We start from the raw sequence: 20160 nt of genomic DNA, 5'->3' as shown, positions 1-20160 counted from the left end.
CGTGCCCTTCCTGCAAGCCTCACAGCCGTGGCCTGCTGCCATTTAATCGGAAGAGGAGGCTGAGGTCCGGAGAGTTTGGGTAACTTGCTCGCCACCTGTTGGTGCTCACCCTGCCTGTGCGTTGTGGGGCTAGGACTGAGTCCACACTTCCTTGACTTCGTAAGCACTGGAGACAGGACTTAGACTCATGCTTTCTGATAAAGATGAAATATATTTAATGAGGGGCTGGAGCCATAGTACAGTGGGTAGGGCATTTGCCTTTCACATGGCCGACCCGGGTTCGATTTTTAGCATCCCATATGGTCCCCTTGAGCACCATCAGGAGTAATTCCTGGGGGTAGTGGGGAGAAGAAAGAGAGAGTGAGAGAGAGAAAAGAGACAGAGAGATATACAGAGAAAGACAGAGAGACAGACAGAGAGATAAAGAGAGACAGGATGAAAGAGATAGAGAAACAGAGACAGAAAGAGAGAGACAGAGAAAGACAGAGAGACAGAGAGAGATAAAGAGAGACAGGGAGAAAGAGATAGAGAAACAGAGACAGAAAGAGAGAGACAGAGAGAAAGAGAGAGATAGAGAAGAGAGACAAAGAGAGAAAGAAAGAGAGAGAAAGAGAGAGAGAGAGAGAGAGAAAGAGAGAGAGAGAGAGAGAGAGAGAGAGAGAAGCGCTTCTGGCAGAGGAGATGAGCAAACCAGCAAGGTAAGGTAGGTAAGGACAGGAAGAGAACCAGGGGAAGGGCCCGAGGAGGCACACTGGGCCTGTGAGAACAAGGCAGGATAGGATTTGCAAATCTGGCCGCAATGCGGGGCCCTCCCAGAGGTTTGTAAAGGCGAGCAAAGAAGGTGATGACCTGGGTAAAAATGCCGGATCACTCAGTAGGAAACCCAAGAGGCTCCCGAGAGCGGTGAGCAGGTGCAGCGTGGAGAGCAGCACTTCCTAGGAGCTGTTGAGAGACTTCCCTGTGGACTTGGATCAGGGCACAGCTGGCTGTGAGCGAAGAGTCACCAGGACTTCTTCTTTTTTTTTTTCTGTGAGAGTGGGCAACCTTGTCTTATTTTATTTATTTATTTTTTAAATTTTATTGAATCCCTGTGATATAGTTACAAGCTTTCATGTTTGGGTTACAATCTCACAATGATCAAACACCCATCCCTCCACCAGTGCACATTCCCCGCCACCAATATCCCAGGTATACCCCCCTCCCACCCTCCCCCTGCCTCCATGGCAGACAATATTCCCCATACTCTCTCCCTACTTTTGGGCATTAAGGCCTCCAACACAGACACTGAGAGGTCATCATGTTTGGTCCATTATCTACTTTCGGCATGCATCTCCCATCCCGACTAATTCCTCCAGCCATCATTTTCTTAGTGATCCCTTCTCTATTTCACCTGCCCTCTCCCCTCTGCTCATGAAGCAGTCTTCCAGCTATGGGGCAATCCTCCTGGCCCTTGTATCTACCATCTTTGGTTGTCAGCCTCATCTTGTGTTTTTCTATACTCCATAAATGAGTGCAGTCCTTCTATGTCTGTCCCTCTCTTTCTGACTCATTTCACTTAGCATGATACTCTCCATGTCTATTCATTTATAAGCAAATGTCATGACTTCATGTCTCCTAACAGCTGCATAGTATTCCATTGTGTAGATGTACCAAAGTTTCTTTAACCAGTCATCTGTTTTAGGGCACTTGGGTTGTTTCCAGATTTTGGCTATTGTGAACAGTGCTGCAATGAATACATAGGTACAGATGTTCATTTCTACTGTGCTTTTTTGCATCCTCAGGATATATTCCCAGAAGTGGTATTGTGGGGTCATATGGAAGCTCAATTTCTAGTTGTTTTTTCTTTTTTTTTTGCTTTTTTTGGGTCACACCCAGCAATTCACAGGTGTTACTCCTGGCTCATGCACTCAAGAATTACTTCTGGCTGTGCTCTGGGGACCACGTGGGATGCTGGGAATTGAACCTGGGTCGGCTGTGTGCAAGGCAAACGCCCTACCCGCTGTGCTATTGCTCCAGCCCCCTCAATTTCTGGTTTTTGAAGGACTGTCCATATTGTTTTCCAGTCGGTATTCCCACCAACAGTGAAAGAGCATCCCTTTTTCTCCACATCCACACCAGCACTGGTTACTTTTGTTCTTTTGAATGTGTGCTGGTCTCTGTGGTGTGAGATGATATCTCATTGTTGTTTTGATTTGCATCTCCCTGATGACTAGCAATGTGGAGCATTTTTTCATGTGTCTTTTGGCCATTCATATTTCTTTTTTGAGGAAACTTCTGTTCATTTCTTCTCCCCATTTTTTGATGGGGTTGTGGTTTTTTTTCTTATACAATTCTACTGGGCTGGAGCGATAGCACAGCGATAGGGTGTTCGCCTTGCACGAAGCCAATCCGTGTTCGATTTTTCCACCCCTCTCCAAGAGCCCGGCAAGCTACCGAGAGCATCACGCCCGCACGGCAGAGCCTGGCAAGCTACCCGTGATGTATTCAACATGCCAAAAACAGTAACAATAAGTCTCACAATGAGAGATGTTACTGGTGCCCGCTTGAGCAAATCGATGAGCAATGGGATGACAGTGATAGTGACAGTGACAATTCTACTAGTGTCTTGTATATCCTGGATATTAATCCCTTATCAGATGGGTACTGGGTAAATATTCTTTCATATTCTGTGGGCTCTTTCTGTATTTTGCTTACTGGTTTTTTTTTTTTTTTGAGGGAGGTGCAGAAGCTTTTTAGTTTGATGTAGTCCCATTTGTTTATGTTTGCTTCCACTTGCATGGTCAGTGCTGTTTCATCTTTAAAGATGCTTTTAGCTTCAGGGACTGGAGTGATAGCACAGCGGGTAGGGCGTTTGCCTTGCACGAAGCCAACCCGGGTTTGAATCCCAGCATCCCATATGGTCCCCTGAGCACCGCCAGGGGTGGTTCCTGAGTGCACAGCCAGGAGTAATCCCTGTGCATCGCCAGGTGCGACCCAAACAAAAAAAAAGATGCTTTTAGCTTTAATGTCATGGAGAGTTCTGCCTATATTTTCTTCTATGTACCTTATAGATTCATGTCTGATATTGAGGTCTTTAATCCACTTTGATCTGACTTTTGTGCCTGGCATTAGACAAAGGTCAAAGTTCTTCTTTTTGCAGGTAGCTATCCAGTTTTCCCAGCACCACTTGTTGAAGGTCACCAGTACTTCTACCTGATGCAGAAGTCTAACTCTTGGGCAGCAGCCAGAGACAGGAGACAAGAGACGTAATTCCAGGAGTCGGAGAGATAGTGCAGTGGGTAGGGACTTGCCTTGCAAGTGGGTGACCTGGCTTCCATTCCTGGCATCCCATATGGTCCAATGAGTCTGCCAGGAGTGAACCCTGAGTTCAGAGTCACAGAGTCAGGGGTGAGTCAAAACCAGGGCGGAGGGGAGGGGGGGAGAAAGAGAGAGACAGACAGACAGAGAGAAAGAGAGAGAGAGAAACAGACAGAGAGCGATGGTAATTCCAGAGGCTGGGAGGAACTACAACCATGAGAAATGCAGACTGGAATTGTGGGACACCCTTGTTCACCCGCTCCTCCACCCCCAAGCATAGCGGTGTCCGGCAACGCTCTTACTGCCATCGCTGGGCGCAGGTGCTACTGGCATACAGTAGGCAGAGTCAGGGGTGCGGCTCCCGCTACAGTGTCCAGGACCACCCTCCTCAACTAAAGATCATAGTATCCAAATGAACTGATGGGAGCCAGAGAGACAGCACACTGGGTAAAGCACTTGCCTTGCATATGGCTGACCCAGGTTTGATGCCCAGTACCACATATGGGTCCCAGGAGTGACCCCTGAGCACAGGACTAGACTAAGTTCGGAGCAGTTCCAGGCAAAAGGAACTAAGAAGGAAAGAAGGAAGGCAGGAAGAAAGGGAGGGAGGGAGAAAGGAAGGGAGGGAGGAGGGAGGGAAGGAGAGAGGAAGCTCAGGGGCTAACTGCAATAGTGAGGCTGCCCCTAGGAAGAGCCAGACCCTGCTCCTTTCATTTGCTTTTTTTATTCACATTTTTGTGCCCCTTCATCAGACCGGATGTGGAAGAGGCACTGTCAGCCAGAAGGAGGACAGGCATTCATGTCTCTAGAAATAATATATCCGTGCTGGCACATACAGATGAGAAAGGACCAGAAAGGAACACACCAAAATAGTCTCTCACATGGAATCACTAACTTCTCTTCTTAATTTCCAGTGAACACAAGTTCACTGAAGTGTCTTCTCAGTGACCAGGCCTTTGTTTCATCAGCTGCAACAGCCTCACAGGCTTGTCAGCTGCCCTGCAGGTCAGCGGAAGTGCCCTCTCCCCCCTCACACCTGTCCACGCCGCCCTGAGAGGCCACTTCCTTGCTGGCTCTGTGTCGGGTGCTCTATGAGAGGCCACAGCAAAGACAAAATCCTCCTGCCCTGTGGCGTTTATATTCCCGTAAGCAGCAGCAGACAGGGAATGAGTGAAATACAAAGAAGCTGCAGGTTCTGTGCGTCTATGTAAATACAGTGGAAAACAAGGAAGTCAAGGGTTCTCAGAGGGGGTGGAGCTGGGGCTCCACCTTATAAGGTCATGGATGGCCTCACTGCGGTGACTTTTCCTAAGGAAGGAGGAAGAAGAGGAGAAAAGGCCACGGAGCCAGAAGAAGCCAAGAGCTCAAGGCCTGCCGGCCAGGGTGCTGGAGGCTTCCCCTCCTGGAGCAGCCCTAAGGAGATCCCCGGGCGTCAAAGCACCTGAAGACATTGTCTTTTAAAATTTTTTTAAATTTTTTTTTAAATTTTATTGAATCACCGTGAGATAGTTACAAGCTTTCATGTTTGGGTTACAATCTCACAATGATCAAACACCCATCCCTCCACCAGTGCACATTCCCCACAACCAATATCCCGGGTATACCTCTCCTTTCCCACCTTCCCCCTGCCTCCATGGCAGACAATATTCCCCATACTTTCTCTCTACTTTTGGGCATTATGGCTTGCAACACAGACACTGAGAGGTCATCATGTTTGGTCCATTATCTGCTTTCGGCACACATCTCCCATCCCAACTGGTTTCTCCAGCCATCACTTTCTTAGAAATCCCTTCTCTGTTCCAGCTGCCTTCTCCCCTCTGCTCGTGAGCAGTCTTCCAGCTATGGGGCAATCCTCTTGGCCCTTGTATCTACTGTTCTTGGGTGTCAGCCTCATGTGATGTCATTCTATACTCCACAAATGAGTGCAGCCCTTCTAAAGACATTGTTTTTTAGCTACAAGTCCCTGGGGCTTGAGGGGGGGATGTGACAAGCAGTGACACATGGTAGTGATTTGCGGGGACATGACACCTTGCGGCAAGGTTGCTGCTGAGGACAGAGCATGGACGGAGTTAGGAGGCCACGTGTGTGATTCAGAGAGAGCTGCTGGCGGAATGAGCCGGGAGCTGAGAGGCAGTCAGCGCGAGCCTTGGCTCTCTTCTGAAAATACTTAGCATTCTGTGTGGCTGGAGGGAGAAGTGGACAGAGAGAGAGAGAAAGAGAGAGAGAGACAGAGAGAGAGAGACAGAGACAGAGACAGAGACAGAGACAGACAGAGACAGAGACAGAGACAGAGAGATACCAAGACTGGCCCCCTGGTTTATGCTCCAAGCACCCAGAAGACTAGAGCTGGATCAGAGCTGTGTGCAGAGCGGAAAGGCAGATTTGAGAAGACAGGTGGGTCTGTCTGAAAGTCTAGGGTGGAAGGGCGGGAAAGACATAAAATTCATAAGATCATGGGCAGCAGTTTCTGGCCAGCAGAGTGGACACGGAGAAAAGGAGAAAGCAAAGAGATGACGCAAACCAGGTGGGCTGCTGTGGCTGAGGGAGAAGGGAAACTGGGAGGGCGCGGAGCGGAAAGCGTGGTGGAGGTCACACGTCAGAGACAGAGATGGACTGGAGAGAGTGCGGGAGTGCAGAGAGTGCTTCCCTTGCATGCAGCTGACTCGGGTTCGATCCCCAGTATCCCATATAGTCCCCTGAGCCCCTCAGGAGTAATCCCGGAGCATCACCAGGTGTGGCACAAACGGAGAGACGGTAGCGTCAGGCAGACCCGGGTCTTTCCGAGCTGCTCTTTCCCAGTTATGTTCAATAAGGTTTTACTGGATACCTGTGTGGGGCAAGCCCGGTATTGAAGAGATGAGTTCTAGCAACTTCTAGATGGGGCCAACAATCTGCAGGACAGTGGATCGAGGCAGATGGTTCAGGGCTGGGATGCGAAGCGCAAGGCATGGAAATCCCAGCCCCATCCCTGCGCCTTCTTTCTTTCGTTTTATTCTTTTTCAAATCTGCCTCTCCCCCTTGCCTTTCCTCTGCTGATGATGTTACTGGGATACCTGGGGGTTGCCCAACTGCTTGGCCGTGACACTCAGACATTTGTGATGCTCACGGGTGGGGGGGGGCAATGTGCTTTTTTGTTTTAGTTTATGGGTCACACCTGGTGATGCACATGGGGTTACTCCTGGCTCATGCACTCAGGAATTACTCCTGGCGGTGCTCGGGGACTATATGGGATGCTGGGAACTGAACCCGGGTCGGCCGCGTGCAAGGCAAACGCCCTGCCCACTGTGCTATCACTCCAGCCCTGGGAATGCACTTCTTAAGTGGCCCTGCTTGCTGGGGTCACCCCCTAGAGTTGTAGCACTCACACACACCTGACTGTGGTGTAGCCAGGAATCACTTCTGGACCCAGCACTCACAGACAGCAGAGATGCCAGCATCACGCTTGGCACAGGCTGGCAGCAGGAGGGACGGAACTCTTGGCCTCCTCCTTGCAGAGCAGGTGTCTTAGGCCCTGAGCCAGCTCCTGTCACTTCCTCCACCTTCTTTCAATTTGGTCACACACACAGGTAAAGAAAAAAATCCAAACTTATTTCTGTGGCAATCCAGAAGAAGTCCAGATTGCACCGAGAGCTTCCAGAGAGCCCAGGTCAGGTCAGCACTTCCTCTCGTGGATCTACTGCTCTGGCTTCCTGTTCTTTCAGTATTTCCGCTGCACACTGCATCCCAAACCATCTGCCATGTGTGTGATCCCAAGATGGGCCTTAAGCACAGGATGCAAGAGAACAAATCACAGTCTTGGAATACTGTACACTTGCTATGTGCATGCAGCAGTTACTAGAAAACCACTAAAGTTCAGGAACGTTATCTCATATGTCCAGCACCTGGCCTTATGCTTGAATCAATATTTGTTATATGAATAATTCAATAATGACCAGAAAGGCATTATTCTTTTTTTTAATCAACAGAAAATAATTATGGATGACATATTACTTTCAGGCAAATTGGGCCTATTTTTGGCAGCGGACTTGCTCTAGCATGACAAAGTTCACTGCCTTAAGATACATAATAGTGATTATTTAACATGTAAAATGGGATCAGGTACTGTTTGACACAGGTTTAAGGTCTGAGGCTGGGGCTGAAGCAATAGCACAGCGGGTAGGGTGTTTGCCCTGCATGTGACCGACCCGGGTTCAATTCCCAGCATCCCGTATGGTCCCCTGAGCATGGCCAGGAGTAATTCCTGAGTTTATGAGCCAGGAGTGACCCCTGAGCATTGCCGGGTGTGACCTAAAAAGCAAAAAAAAAAAAAAAAAGGTCTGAGGCTTCAGGCTTCAGGGGGGACAAGGGGGACAAGACAAACATGGTGGATGCGGTGCAGACATGAGAGAGCTGGGGAGCAGGAGCAGAGTTGGGGGAGGGGCCCAGGTGCAATTCTGCACGGCCGCACGCTAAGGAACCAAGACCTGCCCGGTGGGAGGCTGCATCCAGGATGGAGGACAGGAGCCGGCAGGGCCAGGGAGCAGCAGGAGCAGAGGCCGCGAGAAAGCACGGGTCACACGGGGCAGGAACTGGCCACGCGACAGCCGCGTCAGCAAAGGCTGAGAAGGGAGCAGGTGCCAGGTCTCTCGGGCCGGGCGGACTCTGGTGCAAAGCCCGGGTTGCCATGAGGGACTCTGCTTTATGATCATTCTCAATTTTAGGATCCCTGGAGCGTGCGGCCATGAATGCCGTGTACTCTCATACTCTACTCCACTGATGCCAGGAGAGGCCAGTGGCTCCAGGATGAAACACAACAGTCTCCACATACTTTCCTCTACGGAAACTTTATTGGGCCATTTTTAGTGGATTATTCATAACAAGCAATACAAAATTGTTTCGGTTCTACTTTGGGGGGCACGGTTTGGAATGTGGGGTGGAAACATTCAAAATATGGTGGTGGGAAGGTGCAATCTGGTGGGATTGGTGTTCAAATATTAAATGTAATGAATTATTTTGAACAACTTAATAAAAATAAAGTTTAAAAAGAAGCCTGGGAAAATTTAAAAAAATAAAAAAGAAAACACCTGGGTTGTATTTTTGGTTTTGGTTTGTTTTGGGGCCCCGTGCTGAGGGCTTACTCTCATGACTCTGTGCTCAGGAATCACTCCTGGTGGGGCTCAGGGGACTTTAGGGGTCCCGGGGATCAAACCCAGGTTGGCCATGTTCACAGCAAGTGCCCTATCCACTATACTATCACCCCGGTTCCTGAGTTGCATTTTAAGTTGCAGTGGAGAGTATTATCTAGAAAATGTAAAAAGTCATTAATACCTGAAACTATCTAGAAAGATCTATAATGTATAATAGATCTTAATATCTTAAAAGTATAAAAACTCTATTAACATCAGCGATCATACACAAAATCTACAGGAAAGCCCTTTGGTCAGGGCCCTGTGCGTGACAGCACTCTCTCTGGGAAGCTGGGCCATCGCTCAGGTGGGAGTGAGACTTGGAGGTGGCTAGGCCCTGGGTTTTGACAAGTGAAAGGTCTCCATCCAGTTCCCTAAGTGTTGCCTTGGCTCCAGCCTGTAGCCTGAGAAGCAAGTGGGTCCCTCTGGTTGGCCTGAGATCCCTGCCGCAGAAGGTCTTGGAGAACAGCCAGAAGCAGCCTGGTGGGGGGGACTGAGAGTTCTAACTAACTGTCTCCATCCCAGTGCCTGTAGGGCGGGGGCGCCCTTGCAAGTTGTCAGCTTCAGGGAGCCTCCTCCAGCTCTCTGCATCTTAAGCCTGAGCCCCCGGCCTCACTGAGAGGGCCTTTTCCCTTCACACTGACCGCTCGGACTCTGCAGACAGACCTGGCCAGGACAGGAAAAGCACGCAGCTCTGTCCTGGCCCTGAGAGTGAAAGCTGATTTTACAGGGGTCTTTGCAGAAGTTACCTTTTCAAGAGTAGGAAAAGACACGTCAAGGTTTTGAGTGCTTCCCAAGCAGCGGAATGTAGCAGCATCTGCTTAGCTCAAACAAAAGACTTGGGGCCAGAGAGACATGGGGGGGGGGGGGACAGGCATACGCCTGGCACACGGCTGACCTGAGTTTGATCCCTAGCACTGCCTGTGACCTCCTGAGCCCTGCCAAGAGTGATCCCTGAGCCCAGAGCAGGGGTAAGCCCTAAGAACTGCCAGGTGTGACCCCTAAATAACACACACACATACACCAAACAAAAAAAAAAATCAAGGGGCTGGAGCGACAGAACAACAGGTAGGGCGTTTGCCTTGCTTGTGGCTGACCCGGGTTCGATTCCCAGCATCCCATATGGTCCCCTGAGCACCTCCAGGAGTAATTCCTGAGAGCAGAGCCAGGAGTAACCCCTGTGCATCGCTGGGTGTGACCCAAAAAGCAAAAAGCAAAAAAAAAAAAAAAATCAAGCAAGAGCCTTGTCTGACTGGGGCGGGAGAGACCTTCCCCTTCTCCTTCTCAGCTTGGTTTCCAGCCCCACCTCGACTACGGAGTGGCATGAGTCCTGCCCTCCCAACAGCCAGTCCGGCATGCTCGTCTCTCCTATCATCGGCCCATCCCACAGACCCAGGCCCTCTGTCCCCACGCAGCCCTGGGAAATGCCATCTATGCCTGACTGGCGACAGTACTGGCATTCACAAGAGCTGCTTCCATGGCGCCCCACAAGCACAGCTGGCAGACGTGGTGGGCATCTGGTAAGGGCGCACAGAGAGTGACCCCCAGATGTACGGCAAGTCAGGGGCAGGGAGCCAAGAGTTCTAACTGCCTAATTCAGGGATGCTCACGTGCCTCTACTTTTTTTTTTTTTAAATTTATTTATTTTTAATTAGAGAATCACCGTGAGGGTACAGTTACAGATTTATACACTTTTGTGCTCATACTTCCCTCATACAAAGTTTGGGAACCCATCCCTTCACCAGTGCCCATTCTCCACCACCCGTAAACCCAGTGTCCCTCCCACCCTCCCCAATCCCATCTCCCCCCCACCCCACCCTGCCACTGTGGCAAGGCATTCCCTTCTGTTTTCTCTCTCTAATTAGCTGTTGGCTCACGTGCCTCTAATGTGGACCTAATGCTTTACACACGTGACGCCTTGCCAGAGACTGCCTCACAGCAAGTGTGCAGAATCAGTGCAAAGTTAGTTTCCCTTGTTCAAGGGAGCGCACCGGGTCCCAGGAAGCCGCCTGCCTGAGGTCACCTGTGGATTAGGGGGTGCGGTGGGTCACATGCAGGCGGCCTCCTGCTAAAGCCCGTGTTTCAGCCTCAGTACTTAGGGTGTGTGTGTGAAGGGCTGGGCCACACCCAGCAGTGCTCAGGGCTTGCTCCTAGCTCTGTGCTCAGGGATCACCCCAGGTGGGGCTCAGGGGACCATAGGACTGCCAAGGATCAAGCCTGGTTGACCGAGTGTACCTCACCCACCGTACTATTGCTCTGGCCCCTCAGTCTTGAGGAGCTGAGCTTCCTATAGCCTCTTGTCTCAAGACCTACCCCACTAGGACAATACAGAATCTAGCTTCATAAACTGTGGGTTGTGACCCCATGGAGTAATTTTGTGTAAAATAGAATAATCTATGATTTATTATTATTTGCTGTGTACACCCATTTCACATACCCATTTACCTAGGATTACATGAAACTGTCTCCAGCAAAAACAGGGTAGGGGGGTTGGAGCAATAGCACAGCAGGTAAGGCGTTTGCGTTGCACGCGGCCAACTCTGGTTCGATTCCCAGCATCCCATATGGTCCCCCGAGCACTGTCAGGAGTGATTCCTGAATGCAGAGCCAGGAGTAACCTCTGACAATCACTGGGTGTGACCCAAAAGCAAAAAAAAAAAAATGGGGTAAGAAAAAATGAAGGGGCCCCGATGAAAAAGTTGCCCCCTGCCCCCACAATTCTCCAGCTTCTAGACCCAAGTATGATGCAGCACCTCGCTGGGACTAAACTTAAACACAAAATCTCTTTGAAGGTTTAATGACTTTGATTGCAGGGCTGGTGTCTCACACAGATTTGGAAGAAGCACTTAGTAATGCATTACTCACATTTTCCCAGGAGCAGCCACTCAAGGAATATGGTGAAAGAATCTTAAAGATGCAACTCTGAAGGACTCAATCGGACCCCAGCCTCCTGCAGCAAGAGAGCACCCCGCGCCCCAGGGGTTGGTGGGGAGAATCGGGTGAGGTGCAGGGATCCTAGTAGATCACTGTAGAGGCAACAAGAGCTGCACTGCGGGTGCCCAGAGCCCCCAAGCTCTTCTTATGTAAGAAAGAGCAGCCCAGCTGGGGTGGGGGTTTCAGCAGTAAACAGGACTGCTCCAGCTGCAGTGGGAGGGTCCTTGTTACCTTGTCCAATCCCCCCTCCCCAACCCAGGGCAAGCAAACCCACTAACCCAATATTCCAGATAATTCTCTGACTTTTTTTTTTTTTGCTTTTTGGGTCACACGCAATGATGCTCAGGAGTTACTCCTGGCTCTGCACTCAGGAATTACTCCTGGCAGTGTTGGGGGACCCTATGGGATCCTGGGACTCGAACCTGGGTCTGCTGTGTGCAAGGCAAATGCCCTACCTGCAGTACTATTGCTCCGGCCCCTCCAGATAATTCTAAGGGGATTTTGAGGACTTACGTTTCAGCCTTACAGTCCTCTACCTTCTCTTCTCTCTCTCCCACCTCCAAGCCCCACACAATTTATTTAAACTCTGTGGCCTAAAGAGTTTCTCATGATGATTTGTTACCCATATTCGATGTTCCAACACCAACCCCACCACCACTGTCACCCGCCCCCCACCATCGTCTCCATTCCCCCCCCCCCCGTGGCAGGCCCACCACCATTGGTTCTATACTGCTGGTTGCCATGAAGTGTCCTCTGCCTTTTCTAACTGAAGTCCCTCTGCAGGCCAGGGGAATGCACTGGTGGCCTCTCGGAATCAGGCAGACAAAAGCAACCTTTGAGGAGCTGGCATTTCTGGCACAGAGAGGACAAACCCCACTGAAGAATGGGCTTTGGGCGAAGCAGGCCGCTGGACACAGAGGCTAGCCGTCTCCCCCCAGCTGCCAACTAACAGCAGGGGCCCCGCCAGGCCTGAGCCCCAAAGCCAGAGCACAACCTGGGCCTCCAGGCCGACCACTAACAGCCGGGAGCCCTTGGCACGTGAAACTGGAACTGCTCGTGGGCAGGCCCGAACTGCCCGTCCTGGTTGGCTGTGTCTCCAAAACCCCGACCATCGAACAGCTAAAGCGCCAGCCGTTAAAACGGGAGCGCGCCCAGGGCTGGTGGGCTCCAGAGCTCCCACCTTATAGAACAGACAGTGGGGACCCCACGAGGAGACGCTGCCAGGGACCCCTCCCCTCCAAGCCTCACAGAAGGGTAGTTGTGCAAACAACACGGACGTACAGGCTGGGGTCTTGGGGAGGCGTGGGGATGGGGGGGTCAGTGGTGGAGAGTTGGGGGCACAAAAAGAGATGATGAGACCCCCACCCTGCTTCTTGAAGGTGTGCGCTGCGGCCGACAGGCTCCCGGGGGCAGAGCTCGGGAAGGGGGTGATTAGGGTCCGCAAAGTCCCAGGGGGCCTCCCTGCAGCCTGGGTTAGGTGCCTGAACTCTCATCACAAGGTCTCTGGAGGGTTCAGGTGAGACAGTCTCCCTGGCATCCCGCCCCCCCTCCCCACACACCCCCTCAGGACCCACCTAGGTGGAAACTGCCCAGGAGGAGAGCTGGGAGGAGAGCCGCATGGGTGGAGCGGCCGAGGACAGACACCAGCTTTAGACAGTCTAGAAGCGGATTCCAGCTGCAGGGAGACGCAAGAGCAACCGCAGGGGCGAGGAAACCAGGAAGCGCTGCCCGCTGCCCGCTGCCCGCTGCGGCCAGACCTCCAGTCCCCAGGCCAACTGGGCCAGACGGGGTGGAGGGTTCAATTTCGCCAGGTAAACAGGGCGGGCGGGCTGCTCTGACAGCAGCCCGTCCGCGGGGCTAGGTCACATATGGGGGGCCGGGGAGGGGCTTAGGGCAGACTCCCACCATGGGCAGGAGGTTATTGTTGTGTTTATTAACCTTAAAAGAAATGATTAGATAGAAATGACATAGAAAGGAACCAACCTTTGACTAGAAATAGAAATAATCAGATCTTTTCATCTTTTCATCATAAAAGCTGCTCCCAGCCCCTAGGCTAGATTTTTCTGGACTCCTGGATATGCTTTAAGATGCGTGACAGAAACCAGCCATGATGCTTGTGGTGAGGGTGAACCCCCTTCTCCTCGTTGCTAGAGGACTTTGTTTTGGGGGCCACATCTAGTGCTGCTCAGGGGCTACTCCTGGCAGTGCCCAGGGGACCATATATAGTGCCAGGGCTACATTCAAACAATTTATACGCCCCCCCCCATACTACCTCTTTGGCCCTCAATAACAGGGGTTGTTTCTTTGCTATGGGGCCATACCTGGCAGTACTCAGGGTGTACTCTTGGCTTTGAGCTCAGGCATCACTCCCGGTGGGGCTCAGGGGTGCCCGGGCTGAACCTGGGTCGGCCATGTGCAAGGCAATCTACCCTCTGTGCTACCTCTCCGGCCTTGCTCACTAGGGCTTTTGTTTTCTTTTGTTTTGTTCTTTGCTTTTTTGGGTCACACCCAGCGATGCTCAGGGGTTACTCCTGTCTCTCCGATCAAGAATTACTCCTGGCGGTGTTCAGGAGACCATATGGGATGCCGGGGATCGAATCCGGGTTGGCCACATGCAAGGCAAACGCCCTACCCGCTGTGCTATCCCTCCAGCCCTGACTAGGGATTTTTATATCTACTATGTGGTGAGTCTTGAGAGAACCGAAGGCATTACACTCCCCCAGCCAACCACGGAAACAGTACAGCACTTGGGACTGTGTCTTCAAGTGCAGGGCTGGAAGAATGCTGCCAGCTAAAGATGATCCATGATGAGGGAGAGGGATGACAGACAGATGGGTAGAAAGGAGCTCAGGACAATCAAGAAAATCAACAGGAAAGCTTTCCTTAGGTATATAGTGGGGCTCAATTCAGAGATCCACCCCTTCCTGAAACATTGCCCCTCATGAAGAAGGCAGCCTGTGGCCGCCCAGAAACACTCAGAAGTGCATCCTAGAAGTACAAATGAGAACCTCAGCTGCCACGAGAGTTAAGAGCGGGGTGAAGTATGCAGGTGAAGAACAATCCCAGATTTTTTTCTTTCCACCACATATGGCTCCCAGCAATTTGGCAATATCCCTTTCACTTATGCTTTGAGGATAGAAAAAAAAATGAGAAAAGGGTTGTTTCCATCCAACAGGACACCCCTGGAGATATTACTAACACCAAATGGACTAAAGAAAGAAGTGGTTGGTTTTAGATACCCTGAGCAAACAGTCACACACACACACACACACACACACACACACACACACTCACACATTCATATTCAAATACATAAGAAATCAGAGCCTGGGAAAATAGTAAGGCCATGGATGGAAAAGGGCCAGCCAAGTCTTCCAAGGCTGGCTGCTGTGCCCCTGGCAGGCAGACCCCACAGCGAGTCCCACGCCCTCTGATTTTCTGGCCCAGGGCAGGACGAGGGTGGAGGCATTTCTCTGTAGGTGCCTTCACCACATTTCTTATTTTTCTTATTTTTTCTTATTTTTTGCTTTTTTGGGTCACACCAGCGATGAACAGGGGTTACTCCTTGCTCTGCACTCAGGAATTACTCCTGGCGGTGCTCGAGGGACCATATGGGATGCTGGGAATCGAACCCGGGTTGGCCACGTGCAAGGCAAACGCCCTCCCCGCTGTGCTATTGCTCTAGTCCCTTCACCACATTTCTTCCCATGCTGGTGTCAGTCCACAGCAGCGCTCAGGGTGGACCCTGGCCTTTAAACTTGCCCTTCCTTCGGCATCTGGATGTGCCATCACCTCTCGGGCTCCCCTATACCGTAAAGCAGGGACCACGCGGCATGGCTTCTCCTGGGCACGGGACACCTCATCTCCTCCTCGTCCTAACCACAAGTCTTCCGCGTTGAAGAGAGTAGACGCTATTATGAAATGGAGGAAAACCACGACCAGCCGTCACCCCTCCTAAGGGCAGGGTGTCTGCCAGGACCTGTGGATGTGAACCCGGACAGGCGTGTGGGCACAAGTTCGGGGCCTGGCAGCCACTCACCCATGCCTGCTGTGAGGAGCCTTGCCTTTGATAAGCAAAGCCCCGCATCGGCAGAAGGCAGCAGAGGTAACTGGGCTCATAAAGCATCCGCAGGGGCTGAGGGGGTGCTAGCCACTCCGTACCCCAGGTTGTCTTAGGGGCAGCCACAGAGGGGGTCACAGCAAGCTCCCAGCAGCAGTGTGCAACAGTTTGCTGGTGTTGGGCCAGGAGCCTGGTGCTGCCCAGGGCTGGGAGAGTTCTGCACCTGAACGGATGGGCTGGCACACACAGGCCCCTCACAGCTCTGTCAAGTGGGCACATTTCTTGGCCCCAGGAGCAGGCAGGGCATTGGTAACATGACCCCGCGCCTTTCTGCTCCAGGTACTAGGCTGAAACGCTGCCCTGGGTGGTAGTAGCTGAAGGCTGTCGCCAACCTAGCCAGGTGGCAAAGCAGTGAAGAGGAATCCAGGGAGAAGTGGACAGTACCCCCTCCCCCAGGCCCCCAGTACGCAAACACTCATAGCTGAGTAACCAGGCCACCTCAGTTTCCCTCTCTGGACCACAGAACCAATTAGGCTCCCAGCGAACCAAATTAGCTCGCGATGGTCTGCGGGATGGAAATATCTAGGACATTGGGTGCTGACTCAAGTGCTGGTCCAGATTTCCCTTGGAGGCTTCCACCAGGGGATGGAGGGACGGTCACTGCCCACTGCTGCCCGGGGCGTGGTGGATGCGACTGAGGCGGAACACGGGGCAGGGACGCGCCACGCAGGGCGGTACCTGCCGGGGGACTCGGGGCTCCGGCAGGAATTCCGGCTCCAGGCAGACCCTGCTCGGGGGGTTAAAAGAATCCAGATGTAGTCCTCGCCCGCTCTGGTGGCTGCGGGGCGCAGACCTCCAGCCCAGCATTCCAGCTGGGCCCGACCCAAGCGGGAAAAGCGAGCGGGGAGCTCGCGAGGGTCTCCCGCGTCTCCGACGGCGGCGGTGGCCAGCGCCCCCCGCGTCAGGGCCCGCGCGCACCCGGCGGGTTGGGGGCGTCGGGGCGGGGGAGGGCGGGAGGTCTCGGGACCACTTCGTCTAACAGTGGACGCCGCGGAGAAACCTACCTTCCCGAGGGGCCGGGAGCGCGCCCCCCGCGCCCCGCGTGGCCCACGGCGCGCACGGCCCCAGCTTTGTTCGCCGCCCGGGCCGGGATGGGGTGTCTGTGTGTGTTGGGGGGCGGGGGTGCAAGTCCGCTCGGCTGCCGCGCGCAGGGGGCCCCCACCTGACGGCTCTGCTCCAGGCCGGCTCCCCAGTGCCTCCGGGGATCGGAGGGCCCGGCTGCGGGCGCAGGGGGGCCCGGGATGCAGGGGTGCGGGGTGGGGGCGGCTCTCCAAAGTTTGGGCGGCGGGACCGAAGCGGGGGGCGCCCGCGGGGCGGCGGAGGCCCGGGAGTCCCCGTTTCCCACAGCTGGCAGCGGCCGCTTACCTGCATGTCCGGTCGCTTGTCAGGCCCGCGGGGTCCGGCTGGCTGGGCTCGGGGGCGGCCGGGGGACCCTGCCCGCGGCTCTCAGTGCGCGGGCGGCCGCCGCGGGCTCCTCATCCGCGGCCGGGGCGCGGGGCTGGTGGCGCGGGGCTCCCCGGACCCCCCGATGCACGGGCAGCGTCGGCGGGTCCCGGCCCTCGGGCTCCGCGCTCCCTCCCGCCGCCCGGACCCCCGAGCGCGGCGGGCGGGGAGCCCCGGGGGGTGGGGTTGCGGAGCCGAGCTCGGGCCGCCGCCGTCGGGGGTGGCGGGGGCGCACGCTCCGTTCCCCAGCGCGGGACCCCGGGAACTCTGGGCCCCGACTGGGCTGCGGGGCGGGCGGCGGCCGAGGCGGCGAGTGCAGGGGCCGGCGCTGGCGAGTAGATCCCGGGGGCTCCGCCGCCTCCGCCCCGCCTCCCGCGCCGCCTCCCCGCCCCCCGGCAGCCGCGCCGGCCCCCGGCTCGCTCCTTCCCGGCGGCCGGGCAGCGACACCCGCCCCGAGGGCTCCTCCCAGGCGCCGGCCCGCGACCTCCGCACCTGCGCCCGAACGCGGGGTGCGCCGGGGCCCTCTTCCCTCGGCGCCCCGCGCCCACCGCCTGCTCCCGGAACTCGACCGGGGGCCCCCAGGACCTGTGGCATCCAGCGGCCCCCACTCCCCGAGGGAGCGTCCGGCGCTTTGGCCAAGAGCGGTCACCAGGGGCTGGGAGGAGGGGTGGGGCGGGCGGCGGGGCCTTGAGAGGGCCCGAGAGTCACCCCCGCAGCGGCTGTATTTACATCCAGTACTTGCACGTGTTTCGCCTTTTTCAGTCTCTGGAAGCAGAGGATGTGTTTCCGCTCCCCAAGCCCGAGTCACTTCCCTGCGAGTCCTGGGTATTTGGCTACCCAGGAGAGAGATCCCCGGGATAGGCAAGAGCGAGCCTCCCCGGGAACTGCTTCCAACCCAGAGCACCTCCAAGAGTGCACCCAGCACTGGGGAGAAAGGATGGAGCGTAAGAGCCCTGGGGCAGAGCACATGTCTTGAGCAGGGAGGCCCCTGGATTCATCCCTGGCATCCGGAGGCCCCTAGCTGAGGGCCCCTAACACCTCTGCCAGTGATTCCTCCTCCCCATCTGATGAGAAAGGGACACCCAGAAAATGTCTCCAAGTGGGAGATGCCTTTTCCTCTCACGTGGATTACTTTAGGGAAAACTAGTGATTTGGTGGGGACACCGAGGCGCTGAAAAGTGTCTAAAGGCGGACTGAGAAAATCACCAGGAGTCGCAGTGTTGAAGCTCAGCTCAGGCTGCAGTTGAAATATGTTTATCAAAGCTCCTGGGTGTGGGTAAGGGGTGTACTCCCGGAGCCTCGCCGAAAGCAAGAACGCAGTCCAGTTTCGGTACCCTGTTCCAGAACCCGGGAACTGCCCTACCCAGAGCAGCCAGTCCATTCTGAGGCCTGCCTGCCAATGGCCTTTTCTTTTGCTGCCCGAAACCTGGCTCTCCCCTGAGCAAGGAGCAGCTCGACCTGCTGGGGAAATTGCCTTTGCATGTGGGACTATGGCAAAGTGTGTGTGTGTGGGGGGGGGGGGGGGGAGTTGAGCACAACAGTGGTAATCACAGGAGGCTCTGCCTTTTCTTAATTAGTAACCAAACAAGGTGCCTGTCTGCCCCTTTCAGTGGGGGAAGGGACAGTCAGGGACCAAGAGACCCGAGCCCACCACATTGGTAGGGCAATAAGGGGCCATTGTCTTCTGGCTTTTACAATAAGGAAAATGAGAGCTGTTTTAGCAAATCCCCCACTAATTAGAGGAAAAGGATCCTTGGAATCGCGCATGAGGACGGGGCCGGAGGTGCAGCAGCAAGTTTTCACACCTCAGAGTGAATGGGGTTTATGAGGGCAGGTCCAGCAGCCTCAGATGAATGGCCTGTAATTGCCTCGGGGGAGGGGGCTGCCTCACCGAGGAGCTGGAGCTAGTTCAAGGCTCTCCTTGGGACAGGAGGGTCTCCACACGCACGAGGCAGGCTCACTTGGATCCACATTGTCCAATCACACACAGGTGAGCTTTTCTCCTCCACAGAAGAAAGTGTCTGTCCTGGGGGAGGGGGTGTTTGTGGGGTGCCCAAGAGAATGTGGACACAACTCACCACTTACGGCAAGCGGCAAGCGCAGATGTGACTGAGAATGCACTTCTTCAAGAAGTCTACAGGTTGTGTGTGGGGGAGGGGTTGTGTGTGCACGCGCATGGGTATAGACTACGCATTTGGGGCCTAACATGAGCCCCCAGAAGGACTGCTTTCCTGAGCCCCCGCTGATGACCTAGGGGGAGAGCAGGTAAGAACAGCCCCAGGGGAAGGTCCACAGATGCCCGCCACCGCCTCTACCCAAGACCCAGATGAGTCCAAATTTGTGGCGCGGTAAGGAAGCTACAGCCCCCCACCCCCACCCCTAGGAAAAAGCTTGTGGCTGAGAGGCTGGGAAACATTTGGATGAGGAGCCAGTGGCGAGCACCCCATTGCTTGAGTCACTGACTGCCAGGGGTGGCGAGGCAGCCCCGGGGCACAGGCTGATGGGAATGCGACAATTCTCACCCGTGTTCTGTCCATGGTCGCTGGGTGGGGTCTCCTGCCTTCTCCCCCCAATAAAACACACCCCAACTTAGCACTTGTAGTTGAGAGAAAGGAGACACATTCTGGTCTGTGGACCGTGTACATCTGCGTGATTCTGCTTTGTTGGCCGAAGACACTGTCCCTTCTCCCGGGCCTGACCCCCCTGCCCCTCACAGACCCTCCAGGCCACCCGACACCCTTCAAGTCCCTTTCTTTTCTTTCTCTCTATTTTCCCATTTTTTTCTTTTTTGTGCACATCTGGCCATGCTCATGGCTTACTCCTGACTCCGTGCTCAGGAATCACTCTTGGTGGGGCTCAGGGGACCATACAGGGTGCTGGGGATGGAACCCCAGTTGCACGCAAGGCAAGTACCCTACTCACCCACCGGCCTCTTGCTCTGGCCTCTGAAGTCCCCTTCAAGCCCAGAAATCAGGGGGGTGGGAAGGACTCATCCTCCATCCTCCTCCACTTCCTTAGCTCTCTGTGGCTCTAAGGGGACTGTCAGGCTGACCCCTGGCCCTGGGGCTCTAGCTACAGACTAGGGCAATCCTGACCTTTTGAATCAGAGCCTTGGAGGGGGGTTCAGGGTGCTTTGCTGCTCCTGCTGCTGCCAGGGGCGGTGGGGGGGGGGAGCAGCCCCTCAGCCAGATAATCCTCCCT

At 54.4% G+C, this 20160-nt stretch overlaps 1 protein-coding gene across 1 annotated transcript in view; it reads right to left on the bottom strand.

The window, feature by feature from the left end:
- WNT5B (Wnt family member 5B) overlaps positions 1-17224 on the bottom strand; it is a 167389-nt gene extending 150165 nt beyond the window's left edge. Inside the window, exon 1 of the mRNA XM_055141724.1 lies at positions 16882-17224. Coding sequence (XP_054997699.1) covers positions 16882-16887 — 6 coding nt within the window. The 5' untranslated portion in view covers positions 16888-17224. The remainder of the gene's footprint in view (positions 1-16881) is intronic.
- Between the last annotated feature and the right edge of the window lie 2936 nt (positions 17225-20160).

The sequence above is a fragment of the Sorex araneus genome, chromosome 6 (assembly GCF_027595985.1).
Source record: "Sorex araneus isolate mSorAra2 chromosome 6, mSorAra2.pri, whole genome shotgun sequence".
Taxonomy (NCBI): domain Eukaryota; kingdom Metazoa; phylum Chordata; class Mammalia; order Eulipotyphla; family Soricidae; genus Sorex; species Sorex araneus.
This window is presented reverse-complemented; position numbering and strand designations above follow the sequence as displayed.